Genomic DNA, 19060 nt, shown 5'->3' on the forward strand with positions numbered 1-19060 from the left:
GTCAGGCGAAATCACCACTGGGCCAATGTTTATATACCAACACATGTTGTTACCTCTTTCTTGACTCCTCGTGTTGTATGACTAATTTTTCATGTCTGCATTTAAACTCGTGGAGATTTATTTTTCATATTTAAATCCAGCTGCCTGCCAGTTTACAGCGAGCTTTCTTCCCCGGGAGGTCATGACTTCAGGTGCAATAAAAAGACTAGACCAGAGTTTGCATACATTTTTAATAACTTGGATGAGGAAACTGAAATAGTGTGTTTTCATTCTCCAACCTCAGGCGTCAGTCAAAAAAAACAAAAACTCTTACATCAATCAGCTCTTTGACTTACTGTATTTAAACATGCTGCACATATACAGCAGATAAAGCAAAAAGAAAAACAATATATTATTGGCATTACTGGATGACTCCCATATGTTTTTGTGGATTAACGTACGGCTTTAATATCGTATTTTCTATTTTTTAAAATTTTTGCTGTTTGATTAATGGGGATTGATGAAAATGTACGTTAATAGTGTTTAAAACTGGTACACACCTAACTGCATTTACATAGGACTATATTATATACCATATTAAAGTTCCGGCTGTTATCTAACATTACTTTACAGTTAATAAAGAAAACGCTCAGCATTTTGTGACTTTTTTTTTTTTACAGCAATCTGGAGCATTTGTCCTGAATTTGTAATATATTTTTTCTCCTCTGTATATCTGTACATTCAAAAAGGGGGTGCATGTTAAAAAATTGAAAACAATTATAATTTTATTTAGGTCATTTGGTATTGTTACACTGAAAGGCTAAAGAGCAGTTTTCTTTTTTTCACATCAAAAGTATTTTTTTAGATTCTTAATATTTTTGTCCTGGAAGTGACTGTGCCAACAGACTTGCTACCTCTGAAGACAGATAAAGATGTTCTGAAGAATTGCTGCAGGAATGCACCAGATAGTGCACAGGTTTTTCCAAATGAGAGTGGAAATGTGCAGGATGTCCAAGATGCTAAAAATCACAAATATCATATGTCGTTTGATGGTAAAAAATAAAATAAAGAAAGAAGCATCTTCTGTCTGTAATGTTATAGTTAATGGACAATGCATTTTTAATGAATGTGCAGCATGTTTACGCCTTTGCCAAAGATTTTGTATTTAACTGTTAAGTGTCCACATTGGTGTGTTTGTAGTGGATTTACATAGATTTAAGATGAATTCAGCTCTTTTGAATCCACTGCAGACAGGTAGACATCTGCAAGCATGACTTCAGAGCTCACTTCATGTGAGCTTACACATATGGTCATGAGCTGTCACCATATTTCTGACTTCAAATTAGATTCAGATTTGTAGCAAGGGTTGAATTATGCAAATAGAGGAAAATAAAGCTCTGTGTCTTTAAATGGCTGGAAAAAAATGAATATCCTTTCTGAGCAACATACTAACATCTTATCCGGTTGTTCAGTCTGACGTCACTAGCCGTGTCTAGGTCTAAACTCCGCTGCAGGTCCATATATCAAACGATCACTGTGGCATTACTGAGAGTTGAAAAACTGTCTAAAGTCTTTCATCTTTAATAAAATGATCAGCGTTCTGCTCTACCAGGTGTAACAATTGAGTTTAACATCCAGGCATCCATGAAAACGGAATTTATGACATTTAACGGAGTTAGAAGTTAGCAGGGAGTTAGCTCGCTAGCTTCTATCTAAATACAATATAGCATGTCCTGACTGCGGGTTTTGAAAACAAATTCAAACGTACAGCTCTGTTATCACTTCCAGCATAAATGAAGACAGAAAACTAAACAGCAGTGACGTTTGTAGGGTTACTGAAGTTGGGCTAGCTGGTATATAATGATGTGTTACGTGACCGCTAGCGACACAGCTATGTTAGCATAATATAAACAAGCTAACTTTTTTTCCACTCGATAAAAGTTAACGTGAGTGTTCTCAGTGGTCAGAAACAAATGTAATCGCATGGCAGGGTGCTGTAAAAGGACCAAACTTCAGCCAGGAGAACAACTGAGATAATCCATCCACAATACGAGGTTAGTCATTCATATACTGCTGCATGGGCTGGGCTGTGGTTCCATCCTAAGGTTTTAAAAACTGAGCTTAAATAAATGATTAGTGGTAATAAAAGCCGAGGGAGGTCAACAGGGATCACTAACTGTTTTAGGAGCTTTTTAAGATCAAATAGAAGAAAATACATAACATTAAACATGTTAACAACACAAAAGCCATATTAAACGCAGACTACTTTAGACCCGGAAGTAGGATTCGTCGCGTCATCACTGAACAACCGGATAGTTAAAAATGTTTCACTTGATAGGAAACTATCACTGATGCACGTAACATGAAGTACAGATACATTAAGAAATGAAAGACTAAATAGATGATAGTTTAGGTCGGGGCTTTGGGAAGGCCATTCCAGTACATTAACGTTAGCCTGCTTTATCCAGCCCAAAACCAGTTTTGCTGTGTGTTTGGATTGTCCTGTTGGAACACCCAGGTGAGTCCAAGTTTCAACCATCTAGCTGTTGATTTGAGGTGAAGTTGAATAAATTGGAGGAAGCCCTGCTTCTTCATTATTCCATCCACTTTGTACAACGTACCAGTATCACTAGGAGCCAGTGTTGGGACTAACGCGTTATTAAGTAACGCGTTACAGTAACTACGTTATTATTGTGATAACGAGCACGGTAACTAGTTATTATGCCAAAATCAGGAACGCGTTAGTCGTTACTGGGATTTAGATAGGCTCGTTACTCGTTACTTCGTGTGGTGGCTATCGCGGAGCTTCCACAGATTCAGTAACATTAGCAAGTGGTGGAAGCCAGCAGGTGGATGAAGGAAAAGGGAGGCAGAAGGAAAAGAGACCCGAGGCGGCCGCCGGTCCAAGTGTGAATTGAACTTCAGGTAAGAAGTTATGACCTGCAGTCTCTCTGGGTCAGAAATGAACCAAGTTTAGGTGGAGTTTATTTTCGTTATGCTGACTTTTTCCATACTGCGTGCTAGCTAGCATGACGGAGTTTCTATACAGCTGGGTGGTGCTATGAAGTTAATGATGTTGAACTTTATTTTGTTCATAAGTTATTAGAGTTGCCAACCGTCCCGTCTGGTATTCAGAGAAAATATTACGTGTTTCTTATTGAGGTGAAAAGGAACAGTGTGTCCCCTAATTCAGCTACAATGAAAAAGGCACAAAGCTGGAGTTATTCTGTGTTTACGCTGCACAGCTGCCTCTTCTTCTCTCATCCTCTGCCCCCTCCCTCTCCTGTTTCTACTTCAATCATGAAAACTGATCAGTGATCAGCTGATCGGCTCTCTTGTTTGTTTATCGCTCACTTTGCGCCGAAAGAGGAAACCAGCGGATGTCGCGCTAAACAACAGCAGCACTTTTAAGCTTGATCAGCTGTTGTTAGAATTTATTTAATATTAATTTCTAGTATCAGCTGATGTTTGCTGGAGCCACAGCTGCAAAAAAGCTGCTGGTCATGATATGGTTTGGTTATCTGGTGAGAGGGAAACATGAAGATGAAACCAGGAGATGTCCTTACTGAATCATCAGAGCTGAACAGGTGACATGAATGAGTTGAAGGGAAGTTATGAACTGTTTCTGAGAGACAAATAACCCCAGGATCCTTTTTTAGGTAGCTGACAGCTGGTAACTGTGCAGGTGCGGGTCTAGCAAAGTGTTGCCAGGGGGCAAGGTAGGGCATTAACAGGGAAAGGGGGGCACAAAGAAATACTTTTCTTTCTTATTCTCATTTAAAATGTCTAGCTTTTAAAAAATAATTATCTGAATCTTACAACAAACGATTGATAGATTGATGCATATATACCATCAAAACAGTGTACATCACTGTCACAACAGCGTTTGTTTTCATTCAAAGGCTTTATGATTTTTCCTATAATGGTGGGACGGTCTTTAGTCAAAATGCCCGGGACGATTTTTTTGTCCCAGTCCAGCCCTGTATGCAGCTCATCTGCAGTCTGGTGTTGCCTACATCTTCCTATTCAGAAGGCAGAATTTCCGAGGTCTGAGTACAATCGAAAGCACCACGACTGCAGTTTTTGTGTTGGATGTAAAAGTAACTTACCCAACACTGCTAGGAGCACAACAGCCACAAACATGATGATACCTCCACCATGCTTGACAGCTGCTACGGTGTTCTTAGGTTTGAAAACCTAAGAACTCCCCTTTACTCCTCCAGACATACTTCTTGTCATTGTGGCCAAATGCCTCAATCTTTGTCTTGTCTGACTAAAGAATTTTCTCTTAATAACATTTGGCTTGTCCAAGTGAGCAGCTTCAGAAAATTTCATTCAAGCGTGAAGGTTCTGATTTTGGAGCATTGGCTTCTTTTTTGGTCAACAACCTTGCACTCCATTGTGAGATAAAACTTATTTCACTCTCTATGGCGACATTGGTGTTCCAGCTGTTTCCAGTTCATGGCAGGGTTGAGCCTTGGTGGTTCCTGAGTTGCTTCCAATTTCATCTCATCTGTGGGTGACAGTTTGGATCTTCTTCTAGACCGTGACAAAGTTTTTGTCAATTAATATTCAGATTGACAACAAAGTAAAGGAAGTTATGTGAGTTATGAAAATCTGCTGGGAAATATGTGTGTTTTAATCTATGAAATGTGAGGCATGTAATTTAAGTCTTCTTTCCGTTAAAGGCATGCAATGATCCATGACACTGCTCTGCATGTTTTAGATAAGAAGAGGAAGGGAAAGTAACAGGAGACGTCTAATGCAGTTGTGCAAACACGCTAACACATTCCTACACTAGGTTTCACATGTTACAAGTCATTGGAGGTCAGGTCCTGGGTGTGGCTTGCCTCCACGCATTTGTTGAATCATATTTTCACTTAAAAATACATTGTTTGCTAAGCACATGGCTCATAGAAAAATATAGGATTAGATGATTATATGTTTGATATACCTTTATTAGTCCCACAAGGGGAAATTTCATAAGGCTGCCGACCTATTGCACGCAATGGCGGCGCCATCTTACCCTCCGACCATACATACATTACACAAAACATCACATGGGGAAGACAGGTCAGAGAGGTATAACAATGGAAAAATGCACCACATGAGGAAACATAAGGAGAAAAAAATAACTCCCCCCAGACTGAGCTCCAACAGGGAGATCAGTTCGAGAACAGAAAAAAAAACACCTCTGCACATAGCACATGAAAAAACTCTTAATACACCAAAGAAACACATGACAAGCAACAGGGGTGGGTAAAGGGTGAGAGACAGCCGATTTAGACAGTACATCCGGGCCTGAAGCCTGTGCGCTGGTCTCCTTGATCCACTGTCAGCATCGGAAGGGAATAAGCGTCGAAGGGAGGGGGGATGAGTGTGTGCATATCAGTGTATATGTATGTGTGTGCGTGTCCAGAGTTCAGCTGAGACAGTATGTATGCAATAAAGTGTAATTACACAGTATTTTGGAATAGTACTTTTGTCCTGTCAGATCATGTAAGGTTAATATGGTCTATATGCAAGTTTTAGCAACATTACAAAAACCATAAAAGAAAATAATACATATTTTCGATATGCAATATGCCTTAAAAATGTTTTCTGGGTCACGCATCCAAACTTAAAACGAATCAGGTGGTCAAAACCCATGTGACAAGGCGAATGTGAATGTCTTCCACGTGCCACTTGTGTTGTTGTGCATGTGACCACAGTGCTCTTGAAACTTGATGCATCTACAGTCATGAAGTTTTTACAGACCTGCAGACCTGTGAAAAAATAAGTGCATCCCATCATTTTACATGCTTGCAGAACCACCTTCAGGAGCAATGACCTAGACTAATCAGTTTATATGTGACTATCAGTCTCTCCGATCGTTGTGGAGAAATTTTGGGCCAGTTCATGAAGTTTGCAGGCATTAGTTTATCTACATCTACAAGTCCTGCTGCAGCACTTCAATCAGGGTGAGGTCCGGACTTGAGGTCTGGGGCATTGCAACACCATGATTCTTATCTTTCTCACTTATTCTGCTCTAGATTTGCTGCTGTGTTTGGATCACTGGATGAGTTTGGACTCCTGTCACATAGATGGCCTCACATTTGACTCAAGAATTCTTCGCTAGCCGAAGGACTTCATGGTTGACACAGTGACTGCAAGCTGCCCATGTCCTGTGGCTACAAAAAGCCCAAATCATCACCAGTTTTTGTTCAAAGTGAGGAAAAAAACAACAAAACACAAACAAGACAAAAACAAAGACCTCCTGGCTGATAAACCTACAACTTAAAACAGGACCACTATCTCTTGGTGGCTAGGCGCCCAGGCACCAGAAGCCAAAACACACCTTATGCATAACGGCAATATGTAGTTGGAATTTGATAAAACAACATTATATAATGCAGCTGCTATAGGATAAGAATGTGTTTCAATTAAACATGCCATAAGCTTGCAAATAGCATCTTTTATGTTATCTACTTGTGATGCTAGATGATCTGATCCTGACTTTGTGTTCACTGCTTGTTGCTATCTCGACTAAAGCCAGAAAATTAGGATCTAAGCAAGTGGGTGGATCCGGGGTTTGGATGGTTCAGACATGCAGCAACCCCAAGGGGAACGAAACAGAAGAAAAATGCATCAGCGACATGAATGTGTGCCAGATACATAACCTATATTGTCAGTAAGCTGTGCAGTGTTAACTGGGATCAGCACCTACGCATAAGACTTATTCATTACCTCTCTGCCCAGCTCAAAAATAATCCAGATCTTTTTTGTTTAGTGAGACACACACACACACACACACACACACACACACACACACACACACCCTCAAACATGCGACAGCACTGTCATGATGATGGTTTTGTTTTTGTAGATGAGTGTAAGATTGGGATGGCTCAGTCCCAGAATAGCACACCATGCACAATGAAACACACACACACGCACAATTTAAATAGAAACCATCCACTCTCCTCTTGGCTATTTATATGGAGATGAGAGCCTTGAATACATGGTGAACATGCACGCACACAGGCGCGCGTGAGAGCGTAGAAGTCAGCGTAACATCATCCATTCAGCTGATCGCTCCAAGCTCATCATAAATGAAAATGCCAGATTTACTCTCAGAGGTTGCAACACAGAGAAGAATGACACAATGGGCTCTCTCTCTCTCACACACACAAACACACACACACTGAGTCAAAACTGTTTTAGGTCACTGCTTTGTGTACAGCCCTTTGGGCCCTTTAGCTGCCAAGTGTCCCACTCACACACACACACACACACACACACACACACACACACACACACAAATGAAAGCATTGTTTGCACTGCTGTACAGATGCACAGGTCTGAGAGTCTTGTGTCTGTGGGCAAGGTAAGGTGCAGGTGACCTGGGGATTAATTCGAGACATCCTTTGATGCCAAACGTTTCTGACACTTGACACGAGTAATTCTGTAATTAGTGCCTTTTCATGCTCGGCCCACCCTCTGTGTAATGAAGTGTCCCTTTAGCCAGTTTGGACTCGACTGTGGACACACGTGTCATTTAATGATGTAAGCTTCAGTTTTTCTGGGTGTCTCTGTTTAACTCTTGGATCAGCTGTGTGAATGAAGAGGAAAGTAATGCTCTGGTTCTTTAAATAGCTGGAGAAATGTTCATATCATCCTTTCTGAGCAGCAGCGGATGATGACATACTAATGTCTGATAGTGAAATATGTTTGTTGAAAATGTTTCACTTCATTGAACCTATCACTGATACACGTAATACAAAGTACTGACACATTAAGAAATAAAAGGCTGTGCAGATGGCAGTTGTGGTGAGACATTTGCATCCATTCATCGGGGCTTTTAATGGTTCCTCTGAACTGCTATTTTCCGATGGTGGGATAATTGTACAGCATACATCTTTAATGACTTTAAAAACCAAGGTTTGAATTTATTTTGGATTTTCTTGAATCCACACAGGGTAAAAAGTATACATGGATTCAAATATGCACATATACCCCACTAATATCTGATTAAATGTTGTTTAGCAAGTTGCACCTCAACCAGATGCTTTTGGTAGCTATCGACAAGCTTCTGCCAAAGCTCCGTCTGGATATTTAACCACTCTTCTTGGTACAATTGGTAGAGTTAATTTGAATCGGTTGTTTCCTGGCATGAATCTGGCTTTCAAGCATAGTCCTCGAGGTCAGGGCTTTGTGAAGACTATTCCAGAAGCTTAATGTTAGCCTTATCCATTCAAAAAACAGTTTGTGTGTTTAGGATCATTGTCTTACTGGAGCACCCAACTGTGTCCAGTTTCACCCGTCTAGCTGTTGATTTAAGGTGAAGTTTTTTTGGCTGTAGTCTTCTTTTCTCTTTATTCTAGCCACTTTATGCAATGTACCAGTAGCACTGGCAGCAAAACAGCCACAAGCATGATGCTACCACCATTATGATGCTACCACCTGGGTTATTCCTGAATATGGGGTGGCTGTAGCTCAGGTGGCAGAGCAGGTCAGCCACTAATCAGAAGGTCGGTGGTTCGATCCCAGGCTGCATCCTGGCTGCATGCCAAATGTCCTTGGGCAAGATACTAACCCCGTGTTTGCCTACTGGTGGTGGTCAGAGGGCCCGGTGGCGCCTGTGTCCGGCAGCCTCGCCTCTGTCAGTGCGCCCCAGGGCAGCTGTGGCTACAATGTAGCTTGCTATCGCCAGTGTGTGAATGTGTGTGTGAATGGGTGAATGACTGAATGTAGTGTAAAGCGCTTTGGGGTCCTATGGACTAGAAAAGCGCTATACAAATGCAGGCCATTTACCATTTATCCACAACAAGTGATGACACATCTGAATAACTTTTACTTGTGTGCAGTTGTTTGAAGTGATGATCTCAGAGTCTGCAGTTGGTTAAAAATGGCTCCAAGAGACTTTCCCAACATGTGTAGAGTTAAAATTTTCCCTCTTACATCTTAACTTAGTTCTTTAGTTTCCCATTGTTCTGAGTGTTGGTCAAATTGATGAGTGCTGTCAAACAAATCCCCCTTTCACTAATTTGAGTCTATATGTACACTTTTGACCATGGGTGGATGAGAGAAAATCCTAAATAAATTCCAATTGTACACCCAATTCTTGTTTTTGAAGTCATTAAAGATATGTGCTGTACAGTCATTCCATCCTGGAAAAAGAGCAAGTAAAAGAAATAATTAAAGGCCCACAATTACAATGACCATCATGCCAGTGACGACTGACTGCAAACCATATGACTTATTTGTTTTCTGCATTCACCAGCTAAATCACAGCCTAAACCAACTAAATTATAAAGATTTAAATGTACCCCTAGAGAGACAACCTGCAGTGGATTAATATTCTCTTTAAGCAGCAAATTCTAATAAAAATGTCTAATTTTAAAGTGTCTCTGCAGTCACAGATATTGAACATTTGTAGATTTAGTGAGAATATAGGTGTGATTGTGCTCAGTTCTTTGAAGCAACATTAAAAATAGCGGTAGCAGCTTGCAGAAGCTGCAGGGCTCATCCCATCACACAATTGTTTAGCTGCCCAGTAGTTTTATCACCTGACTTCAGTTTGACTACTTTCCTTAGGGAGGGAACAGCAGGTATAAAACACCACGGACTCAGACGCTGAATGCACAGACTTCATTAAACGCAACTCTCTCATGTTCTCTTGTACTCTGGGGACCCTACAGTTTATAGTATCAGCTGACACTGTGCTGCAGAAAGTATCTGGCACAGGATCAGACTACCTATTTGGGTAGAAAAGAAAAAAGGCAATCCCTGCTAACAAAGACAGAGTCAGTCCTTTACAAAATAAGATGCACCTCACCCAGATGAATTATGTGTCTGGATCCTCCGGGAGGAAGGGCGTGTTACATACTTCACGGGGCAATCAGGTGCATGGGCTTGTTTGCGAAGTTTTTTAAGATCACAACCTTGTTACAGTTCATTTTCATTGTTGGTTTAATGTATCATAGTTAATCAGCTAACCTGCTTTCTATTATATGCAGAAGGGGAAATACCATTAAACTGTTGATTCTGTCTAAGACCAAAAGAGGCATTCACAGTCATGCAACTATGCACTCCTGTTGGAAACTAAGTCCAAGTGCTTCCTGGAATTGAGAGGGTAAGCAATAGCTTGGTGCAGCTAATCATAGGCACTTGAATAACTGACAATCAGAAAGTGTGAGCACCTCTACAAAAGCTTGGCTGAAACTGGGTCATGTAAGAGGACATTGATCCCAGGCACAGCAGCAAATCTACAACAGAATGGGTGGAACTGTTGCAATGACCCAGTCAAAGTCCTGACCTCAACCTGATTGAAATGCTGTGATGGGACCTTAAGAGAGCTCTGATAAATAAAAGCTGCAAACGATGAACTGGAGCAATGCTCTAAAGAAGACCGGGCCAAAATCCCTCCACAGTAATGTAAGAGACTGATAAAATCACACAGTAATTGCTTAAGTTGGTTCAAGCTTTTGAATCATGGCACTGTACTTACTTTTCACAGGTTTGCAGAGAGTCTTTTTCACATCACTGTACATTCACAAGACCCACTGCATGTAAACATTAACTGTAACTTTCCTTTGTGAAATCATGGGCTGAGTTCCAGTTGTCCACCAGTTCCCTCATTCATCCACTCACAGTATTAGCCACATTTTAAACTAACTCAGGAGCTAAGGACCAGTGTCATTGTGGACACTGGTTTGATGGAATACTTCTATGTAATTATGTACAGCATAAACCACAGCAAAGCATTTGCAACATATTCAATGCCACAGATGTTATTATTGGAAAAGTATACTTTATGCTTGACAAATATCTCTCTATAAACTTTTTTTTAAAAATTACTTTATTTACAACATAATTCAGCTGAACTACATCCACCTTCAAAAGGATGATGGAAGCTAGTCATCAGGCCCTTCAGTCAGTTTACTATTTTTTCCCACCTGATTGTAAAACAGCAACCTCATTAGGCAATGACATACCTGAGCAAACCCTTGACAATCCTGTTTTCTGACTCCTAGATTGACCAAAATGTATTAAATGGACTTACTGATTTTGTCTGTATGATCAGAAACGAGTTGTCACAGCTGTCTGGACAGAGGGCTGATTTCCCATAGACTTCTATAGAACTAGAAGTCTCTTTGTAACCACAGGTATTTCCCCCTGCTGGCCATTAAAGGGAATCTAGGTTTAAGTCTTTTCCTCATAAAGACAATTTTTGGCAAACTCTCCAGTACCCTTAACGACGCGTTTTGACACATCAGTATATTTTAATAAAGATGCATGAGGACCATCAGAATACTTTCCCGGGTTTTCTGCCTAACTACCAACCTAGTTAATGACGGTGGTCTCTGCATAGGTAGAGGCCACCCTCATTAACTTGATGCACACCCAGTCCATTTGTTTCACAAAATGTTGTTTTACAAAATGACCACTCAGTTAAAAAAAAAAAGCTTTAAGAGTTACTGCTAAGCTTTCAAGAGGACTAAGCGACTGACTAAGCGCTTCCACTCTTCAGACCTACAAATTACATCCATCTTTGTATTCTGAAAGGACTTTGAGATGGTCTTAAAACATAAATTGTCTTTAAACATTGTATAAAGCATAAAGTCCCGTTTGTAAATGTTGGTTATTCTAAGCGCAAGAAGGAAGGATATCCAGGATATTCACTAGCTGTTAGCTCCGTAGCTGCTAGCTTCGAGTTACCTCGATTTCATAACAACAGGTTTTTGGTACTGTGCCTAAAATTAAGTCTAAAGATATGTTCTCATTTCACTCTACAACATGCAATATTTAAGTTAGAAAATTATAATCTTATATTTTGAAGCTTTTTATGTGTCCTATAAGAGGGCTAAATATGACGACAGTTAGCTTAGCAGTTGTAGTGTTTTGACAGTAAAGAGTGTCTTCTCTGTATCTGATGCTTATTCTCTGCAATAATAGAGAAGTCCATTAAAATTCCAACTCACATTTTTGTCAAAGGAGCTGTGGCGACAAAATTAGGTATTCCATGGTGCACTTGATTGATTTTCTTTACATTTTAATGACATCATAACCCTCTCTCCTAAATGTAGACAGCTTTACACACCTTTCTTTTATTGTGGTCTATGGGGAAAAACAGTCTTTGGGTTTCAGAGGATGACTACAAAAACCTCTAAGGTGTGTGAGTGCTGTCTGCATTTAACTTATTCAGTAGAAGGTCTTGCTATTAACAGCTGTTATTTTTCTCAGTTTGATCTGGGCTGAATCAACCACTAAAGGTGGAAGAAGAAGAAAAAAAAAAGTCCCACGAGACATATATGCAAGTTCAAACTTTAGTCACAGTCTCACACTGAATGTCCCTCACAGCAAACCTTTGATTTTTGGATCTGTTGAGCCCGAGTAGCAGGGGGAGTAAATATATAATAAAAAGCTTGAGGTCACACAGACCCACCCACATATGCCATTCTGTGGCCCACTCCTTCCTATGGCATGCAGCTGGTTGTTAGAGTGACATTTAATTAATCTTGTCAGAGAAGGTTAAGAAAAAGAAGAGACAAGGGAGAGAACAAAATTGAAGAAAGGCAGGGGGAGAGATTTTGTAAAGCGCTCCATTTGCCTCTTGAAAAACAATTAACTTCACTAAAGCGATTTATCTCGGCTTCACGCCGCAGACAATTGGTTGTAGCCGAACTTTTACTTCACTAAATCCAGAGTGTGTTTGCATACCAGGGATGAAGGATAAAGGTTTTAAGCTCACAAGATAAGCTAGGTGTCACTGAAAATCTACACAGTGTTTTAGCAGGATGTTCACCCATCCAATCCTCGATCTCTGTTTTGAGTCCACAGGGTGAAATGAACTCTGAGCAAACAATTTAACCTTTACCATAGCTCGCAGGAGGCAATGTGTTGTATGTACAATTGTGATTATGTTATAGGCTGAATCAGGAAATATAGATAGATATCTGCACAGGTTTCCTTGCAAATATATATGCATCATAAGAGGAATTCATGGAGGTTATATGAGAGTATTTTACGAGAGCACTTTTTCTCAGAGGCACTAAAGAGCAATAAGAGTTTTTTTCTTTTTACTGCCTCACACCACAAAATGAGTGTAACACTATATCTGCAGTGGGCAAGAAGGTCATTGATTAACTCATCAGGGTCCAAGTTTTCTGCCTTTCAAAGTCATTTTCCATTATATCTTCTCCCTGTGCAGTTGAACATCTGAAGACATTCAAGTGTGGAGGTCACAGTAGACAAATCATTATCATGAAGCTATATTTATCTTACAGTGATTGTGAAGTCTTGCATTAAAAGTGTATATAGCTGAAAGTCTACCACATTTATATTTTTACATATTTCACATAGCGGTGACCTTCACTGAGACTCGTTTTGGGTGTTTGTGGCTGTCAGATTTCTGTCAGAGCGTGCACTGAGCAACACAGCTGATGCAAACACAGGACACACAGCAATCGTCTGTGGCTTCCTGTGGAACAATGTTGCTCTGCACTCTTTTTAAAAGCTGCTCAGGATGGCTAGATCGAACACATGCACACACACACACAGGTGATCCAAAAGTCTACATTCTCCAGCCTCACGTGGAAAACTATGAGACTACATTGCCATCTGCAGGTTTTCAAGTTTAATGATCTTGTTGACCAACCATTTTGCATCTCTTCAGGAGCCCTTCTAGGCACTGTAGATCTAAAACCTGCAGAATATGTGAGTGTTTAAATAAACATTATAGTGCAAAACTGCACTTAATATGTTATCATAAAGAGAACTCACTGTAGTACAAAGATGGAAATTAAGAGTCATTTAAGACACTGTCTCCCTCTGGTGCAGGAAAAGAGGAGGTGCATCTCTGCTCAGCTACTGTATCCACAAGTGTTTAAAAAGCCATCTCTAGACCCAGCGGGCCTAGCTAATTATAGGCCAATCTCTAACCTTCCTTTCATATCAAAATTTTTTGAAAGAGTAATTGTCAAACAGCTAACAGATCATCTGCAGAGGAATGGCTTATTTGAGGCGTTTCAGTCAGGTTTCAGAGCTCATCACAGCACAGAAACTGCTTTAGTGAAGGTTACAAATGATCTTCTTATGGCCTCTGACAGTGGACTCATCTCTGTGCTTGTCCTGCTAGACTGCAGGTTTGCTGCAGTGGTTTGCGTCATATCTATCTATAAACTCCAATTTGTGCATGTAAATGGAGAGTCCTCTTCACACACTAAGGTAAATTATGGAGTTCCACGGGGTTCAGCGCTAGGACCAATTGTTTACTTTAAACATGCTTCCCTTATCAGAAGAAGGCATATCATACATTTTCACTGCTATGCAGATGACACTTTATCTATCCTTGAAGCTAGATAACACACACCAATTAGTTAAACTACAGGAATGTGTTAAAGACATAAAGTCCTGGATGGCCGCTAACTTTCTGCTCCTTAATTCAGATAAAACTGAGGTTATTGTACTCGGCCCTGAAAATCTGGGAAATATGGTATCTAACCAGATTCTTACTCTGGATGGGATTACCTTGGAACCTTGGAGTAATTTTTGACCAGGACATGTCCTTCAACACACATATCAAGCAAAAATGCAAGACTGCTTTCTTCCATCCATCCATTAAAAACTAATTCATGCATTTATGACTTCCAGGCTGGACTTCTGTAATTCATTATTATCAGGATGTCCTAAAAACTTCCTGAAAAGCCTTCAGCTAATTCAAAATGCTGCAGCAAGAGTCCTGACAGGGACTAGAAAGAGAGAGCATATTTCTCCTATATCGGCTTCCCTTCATTGGCTTCCTGTTAAATCCAGAATTGAATTCAAAATCCTGCTCCTCACATACAAGGTCTTAAATAACCAGGCCCCATCTTATCTTAATGACCTTGTAGTACCATATCACCCCATTAGAGCACTTCGCTCTCGCACTGCAGGCCTACTTGTTGTTCCTAGAGTATTTAAAAGTAGAATGGGAGGGAGAGCCTTCAGTTTTCAGGCCCCTCTTCTGTGGAACCAGCTTCCAGTTTGGATTCTTTACTCTTAAGATTAGGCTTAAAACTTTCCTTTTTGCTAAAGCATATAGTTAGAGCTGGACCAGGTGACCCTGAATCCTCCCTTAGTTATGCTGCAATAGGTTCAGGCTGCTGGGGGATTCCCATGATGCATCGAGTAATTCTTCTTCAGTCAGCGTTCTCATTCACTATGTTTTAATAGACCTCTCTGCATTGAATCCTACTTGTTATTAATCTCCGGCTCTCTTTCACAGCATGTCTTCTATCCTGTCTTCCTTCTATCTCCCCAACCGGTTGCGGCAGATGGCCGCCCCTCCCTGAGCCTGGTTCTGCTGGAGGTTTCTTCCTGTTAAAAGGGAGTTTTTCCTTTCCACCCTATCCAAAGTGCTTGCTCATAGGAGTCGTATGATTGTCGGGTTTTTCTCTGTATGTATTATTGTAGGGTTCACCTTACAATATAAAGCGACTGTTGTTGTGATTTGACACTGTATAAATAAAATTGAATTAATACAAGAAACGTAATAGTCTATTATGTATTAATAGTATGTAGAAAGTACACCCTCTTTCAAGTCCAAGATTTTACCTATTAGGAAAAATTAAAAACTAAAATCTCATAATCAGCAGGTGTTAAAATAAGATAAATAGAACATGAGATGAACAACAAAAGATGATTCATTATGTGTTTACTGAAGAAATTTTAAGCCAAAATGAGGACGCGGGACTTGAAAAATGACACTCTTACTGCTTCCATAGGAATTGAGAGGGTAAGTAACATTCAAGTGTTACTAATCAGATGTATTTAATGAACTGATCATCCGCTTTTGGCAGTTTGCAGGTATGTGTGTTAACACAATGCCTAGGAGGAAATACATAATAATAATAATAATAATAATAATAGTAATAATAATAAACTTTATTTATAAAGCACACTTAAAAACCAAGGGTATGCCAAGGTGCTTAACAAGTAAGATAGAGAATAGGAGGAGGATAATAGAAATAGGACCAAAGCAAGTACTAAGTATGCAAGCAGCTGTCACTGATACATAGGAAACCAACAGGTACAGAGCAAACAGGAATTTAAATGAGCATAAAAGTGCATGATATAAAATCATAAAAGAAATATTAACTAGAGGGAAAGGCAAGATTGAATAAGTGGGTTTTTAGTCGTGATTTGAACAGTGCAATGGAATCAGATGCGCAGAGGTCGAGAGGAAGGGTATTCCACAGTACCGGGGCAGCCAGAGCAAACGCATGGTCACCCCGGGACTTCAGCCGAGATCTGGGTTGGGTCAGAAGTAGTTGAGTGGCAGATCTGAGTGTTCTAGCAGGAGTATGTGGTTTGAGAAGTTCACTAAGATAACTTGGCGCTAATTTATTAATAGTTTTGAATGTAAGGAGTAATATTTTAAATTGAATACGGTACTTTATGGGCAGCCAATGCAAGCTAGTCAGAACAGGAGTAACATGGCAAAATTTCCTGGTACCACTTAAGAGGCGGGCTGCTGCATTTTGGACTGTTTGCAGTCTAAGAAGAAGAGAAGAGGGAAGACCGTAGTACAAAGAGTTACAATAATCCAACCTGGAGGTCACATAAGCGTGAATAAGCTTCTCCAGGTCCTCATGCGGAACATAATGCCTAGCCTTAGAGATAAGACGCAGTTGGTGGAAGCTAGATCTCACTACAGCAGACACTTGCTTATCGAATTTGAGCGAGCTATCCAGCTGTACACCCAAGTTACTGACATAGTCACAGGAAGAGCTAGCAAAGGAACCCAGGGCAGCACAGAGTTGGGCACGAGGGATTTTACTGTTGAACACCACAATCTCAGTCTTCTTATCATTCAAAACAAGAGAATTACTCAGGAACCATTCTTTGACCTCCCGCATGCATTCTTAAAAGTAGTGCAGGGATACAGCAAGGTCGTCAGTAAGTTCAAAATAGATCTGTATGTCATCGGCATAACAGTGGAAGGCGATATTGTATTTTTCAAAGATTGCGCCTAGAGGGAGCAAATACAATGAGAAGAGAATAGGGCCTAAAACTGATCCTTGAGGCACACCACAACAAACTGGAGCAGAGGAAGAGGAGAAGGTGCCTAAGTTAACTGATAAGGATCTATCAGCGAGATATGATTTAAACGAGTCGAGGGCAGTGGCTCTAATACCCACAGTGTGCTCAAGTCTTAGTAATAAAATGTCATGGTCCACCATATCAAAGGCCGAAGAGAGGTCCAGTAAAACTAGGACCATAGAGCGTCCAGTATCAGTGATTACAAGAATATCATTAAGAACTCTAACCAACACTGTTTCAGTGCTATGCAATGGCTTAAAGGCAGATTGAAATTTCTCAGCAATATTGTTCGTGTCCAAGTACGCCTGGAGCTGGCAGAGAACTAGTCTCTCCAAGATCTTGGACAAGAACGAAAGCTTAGAGATTGGTCTGTAGTTTGAAAGGTCATAACAGTCAGAGTTTCTTTTTTTTAAGAATCGAGTGGACTACAGCATGCTTAAAGGCTGAAAGAACACAGCCTGAGAGCAAGGAAAAGTTCATAAGAAATAGAATACTAGGTCCGATTACATCAAAACAGTCCTTAGCTAAACGAGATGGAAGAATGTCAAGCACAGTATTGGTGTTATTCATTTGAACAACTAGCCGCTTAAGAGTCAAAAGTGACACAGGCTCAAACTGGTGGAAAGTTGAAATGCACTCAGGAATGGGGAGAGGATATAAAACAGGGGGAAGGACTTAAGAGATGAGGCCTTCTCTAAAAAGTGAATTTGAAATCGCTCACAAAGAGCCTGAGAATAAATTAAAGGCATGTCCAGGGAAGGGTTAACCACAGAGTTAAAAATTTTAAATAAGGTACGGGGGTTTTGGTCATTGGCCAGGATGATTTTGGATATGAAGGACGCTTTGGCCGTTTTAGCAGCACTTTGGAATTTTAAGCGGCTAGTCCGTAGCATGTCATGAGAAACTCCAAGTTTATCTTTTTTCCACCTTCTCTCAGCGCGACGTAGTGTCATTAAGCCAACACTGAGAGTAGGTTCTAGGGCGCTTCATCTTAATGGGGGCAACAGTATCAAGGATTGAAGAAAATAGCGATAACAAGGAATTAGCACAGTCATCAACCGAGCGAAAAGAACAACGGTCGAGAGTGACAGATGCAGAATCCAAGAAAGACATAGAGAAGTTTGACATCGCTTCAGCATTAATTACATGTAGCGGGCAAAGGGGAGCCGCAGGATGTAGTTCATTAGTGCATAAGCCAGTATCAAATATAACTGGGAAATGATCCGAGATCCCAGCGTCACTTATATCCTTGATACAAATGTCCAGACCATATGAGAAAACCAAGTCCAAAGTATGTCCTTTAACATGCGTTGGGTCATTAACCCACTGAGCCAGGTTAAAAGAGTCCGTTAAAGCAAGGAAGTCTTTAGCAAATGGGTCATCCTTACAGCAAGTGTGTATGTTAAAATCACCGACAATGAGAACACAACTATACTTAAAAAGAATGGAGCCTAGGAGATCAGCAAAGTCTGTGATCTCCTAGGCTCCTAGGTATGTCCGTGATTACATACATACATGTATGTAACACATACATACATGTATGTAACACATACATGTATGTATGTGTTACATAAATAACACATACATACATGTTTCTGTTCATAAATCTGGCAAGTGTTAAAAGGACATTTCTAGCCAAGTTCAAGTCCATCATTCTGCAGTGAGTAATATTATTCATAAAAGGAAAACATTCAAGGAAAACACTTGCCGGTCTTCCCAGCAAATTCACTTTAACTGAAAAACAAGAGCACTATTAGTTCCTGGTACATACATTATGAAAGATGTTATGTAACTACATTCTTTATGCACATTGCAACATAAGTGTGCATAAAGTTATACTGGTAAGTGAAACCCTCTTCAGAGTGTCTTTAACTGGGAGGAAAGTTGTTTACTCATAATCAAATATATGTAAATGCAAGATTGCTTTTAGAGTGGGGCTACAGGCCAGAGACACAAAAAAAGTTGGAGCCACTGAATCATCTTACTGTAGGGGAGCTATTCGTAAAATCAAGAGTGC

At 40.3% G+C, this 19060-nt stretch overlaps 1 protein-coding gene across 1 annotated transcript in view; it reads left to right on the plus strand.

The window, feature by feature from the left end:
- Positions 1-15679: 15679 nt before the first annotated feature.
- The window catches only part of LOC146633445 (uncharacterized), a 62081-nt gene continuing 58700 nt past the window's right edge, over positions 15680-19060 (plus strand). Inside the window, exons 1-2 of the mRNA XM_085351855.1 lie at positions 15680-15736; positions 15801-15807. Of these exons, the coding sequence (XP_085207981.1) occupies positions 15680-15736; positions 15801-15807 (64 nt within the window). The remainder of the gene's footprint in view (positions 15737-15800; positions 15808-19060) is intronic.

The sequence above is a fragment of the Diplotaxodon limnothrissa genome, linkage group LG4, assembly GCF_057381915.1.
Source record: "Diplotaxodon limnothrissa isolate DT_005_m linkage group LG4, D_limnothrissa_male_GT1.1, whole genome shotgun sequence".
Classification (NCBI taxonomy): domain Eukaryota; kingdom Metazoa; phylum Chordata; class Actinopteri; order Cichliformes; family Cichlidae; genus Diplotaxodon; species Diplotaxodon limnothrissa.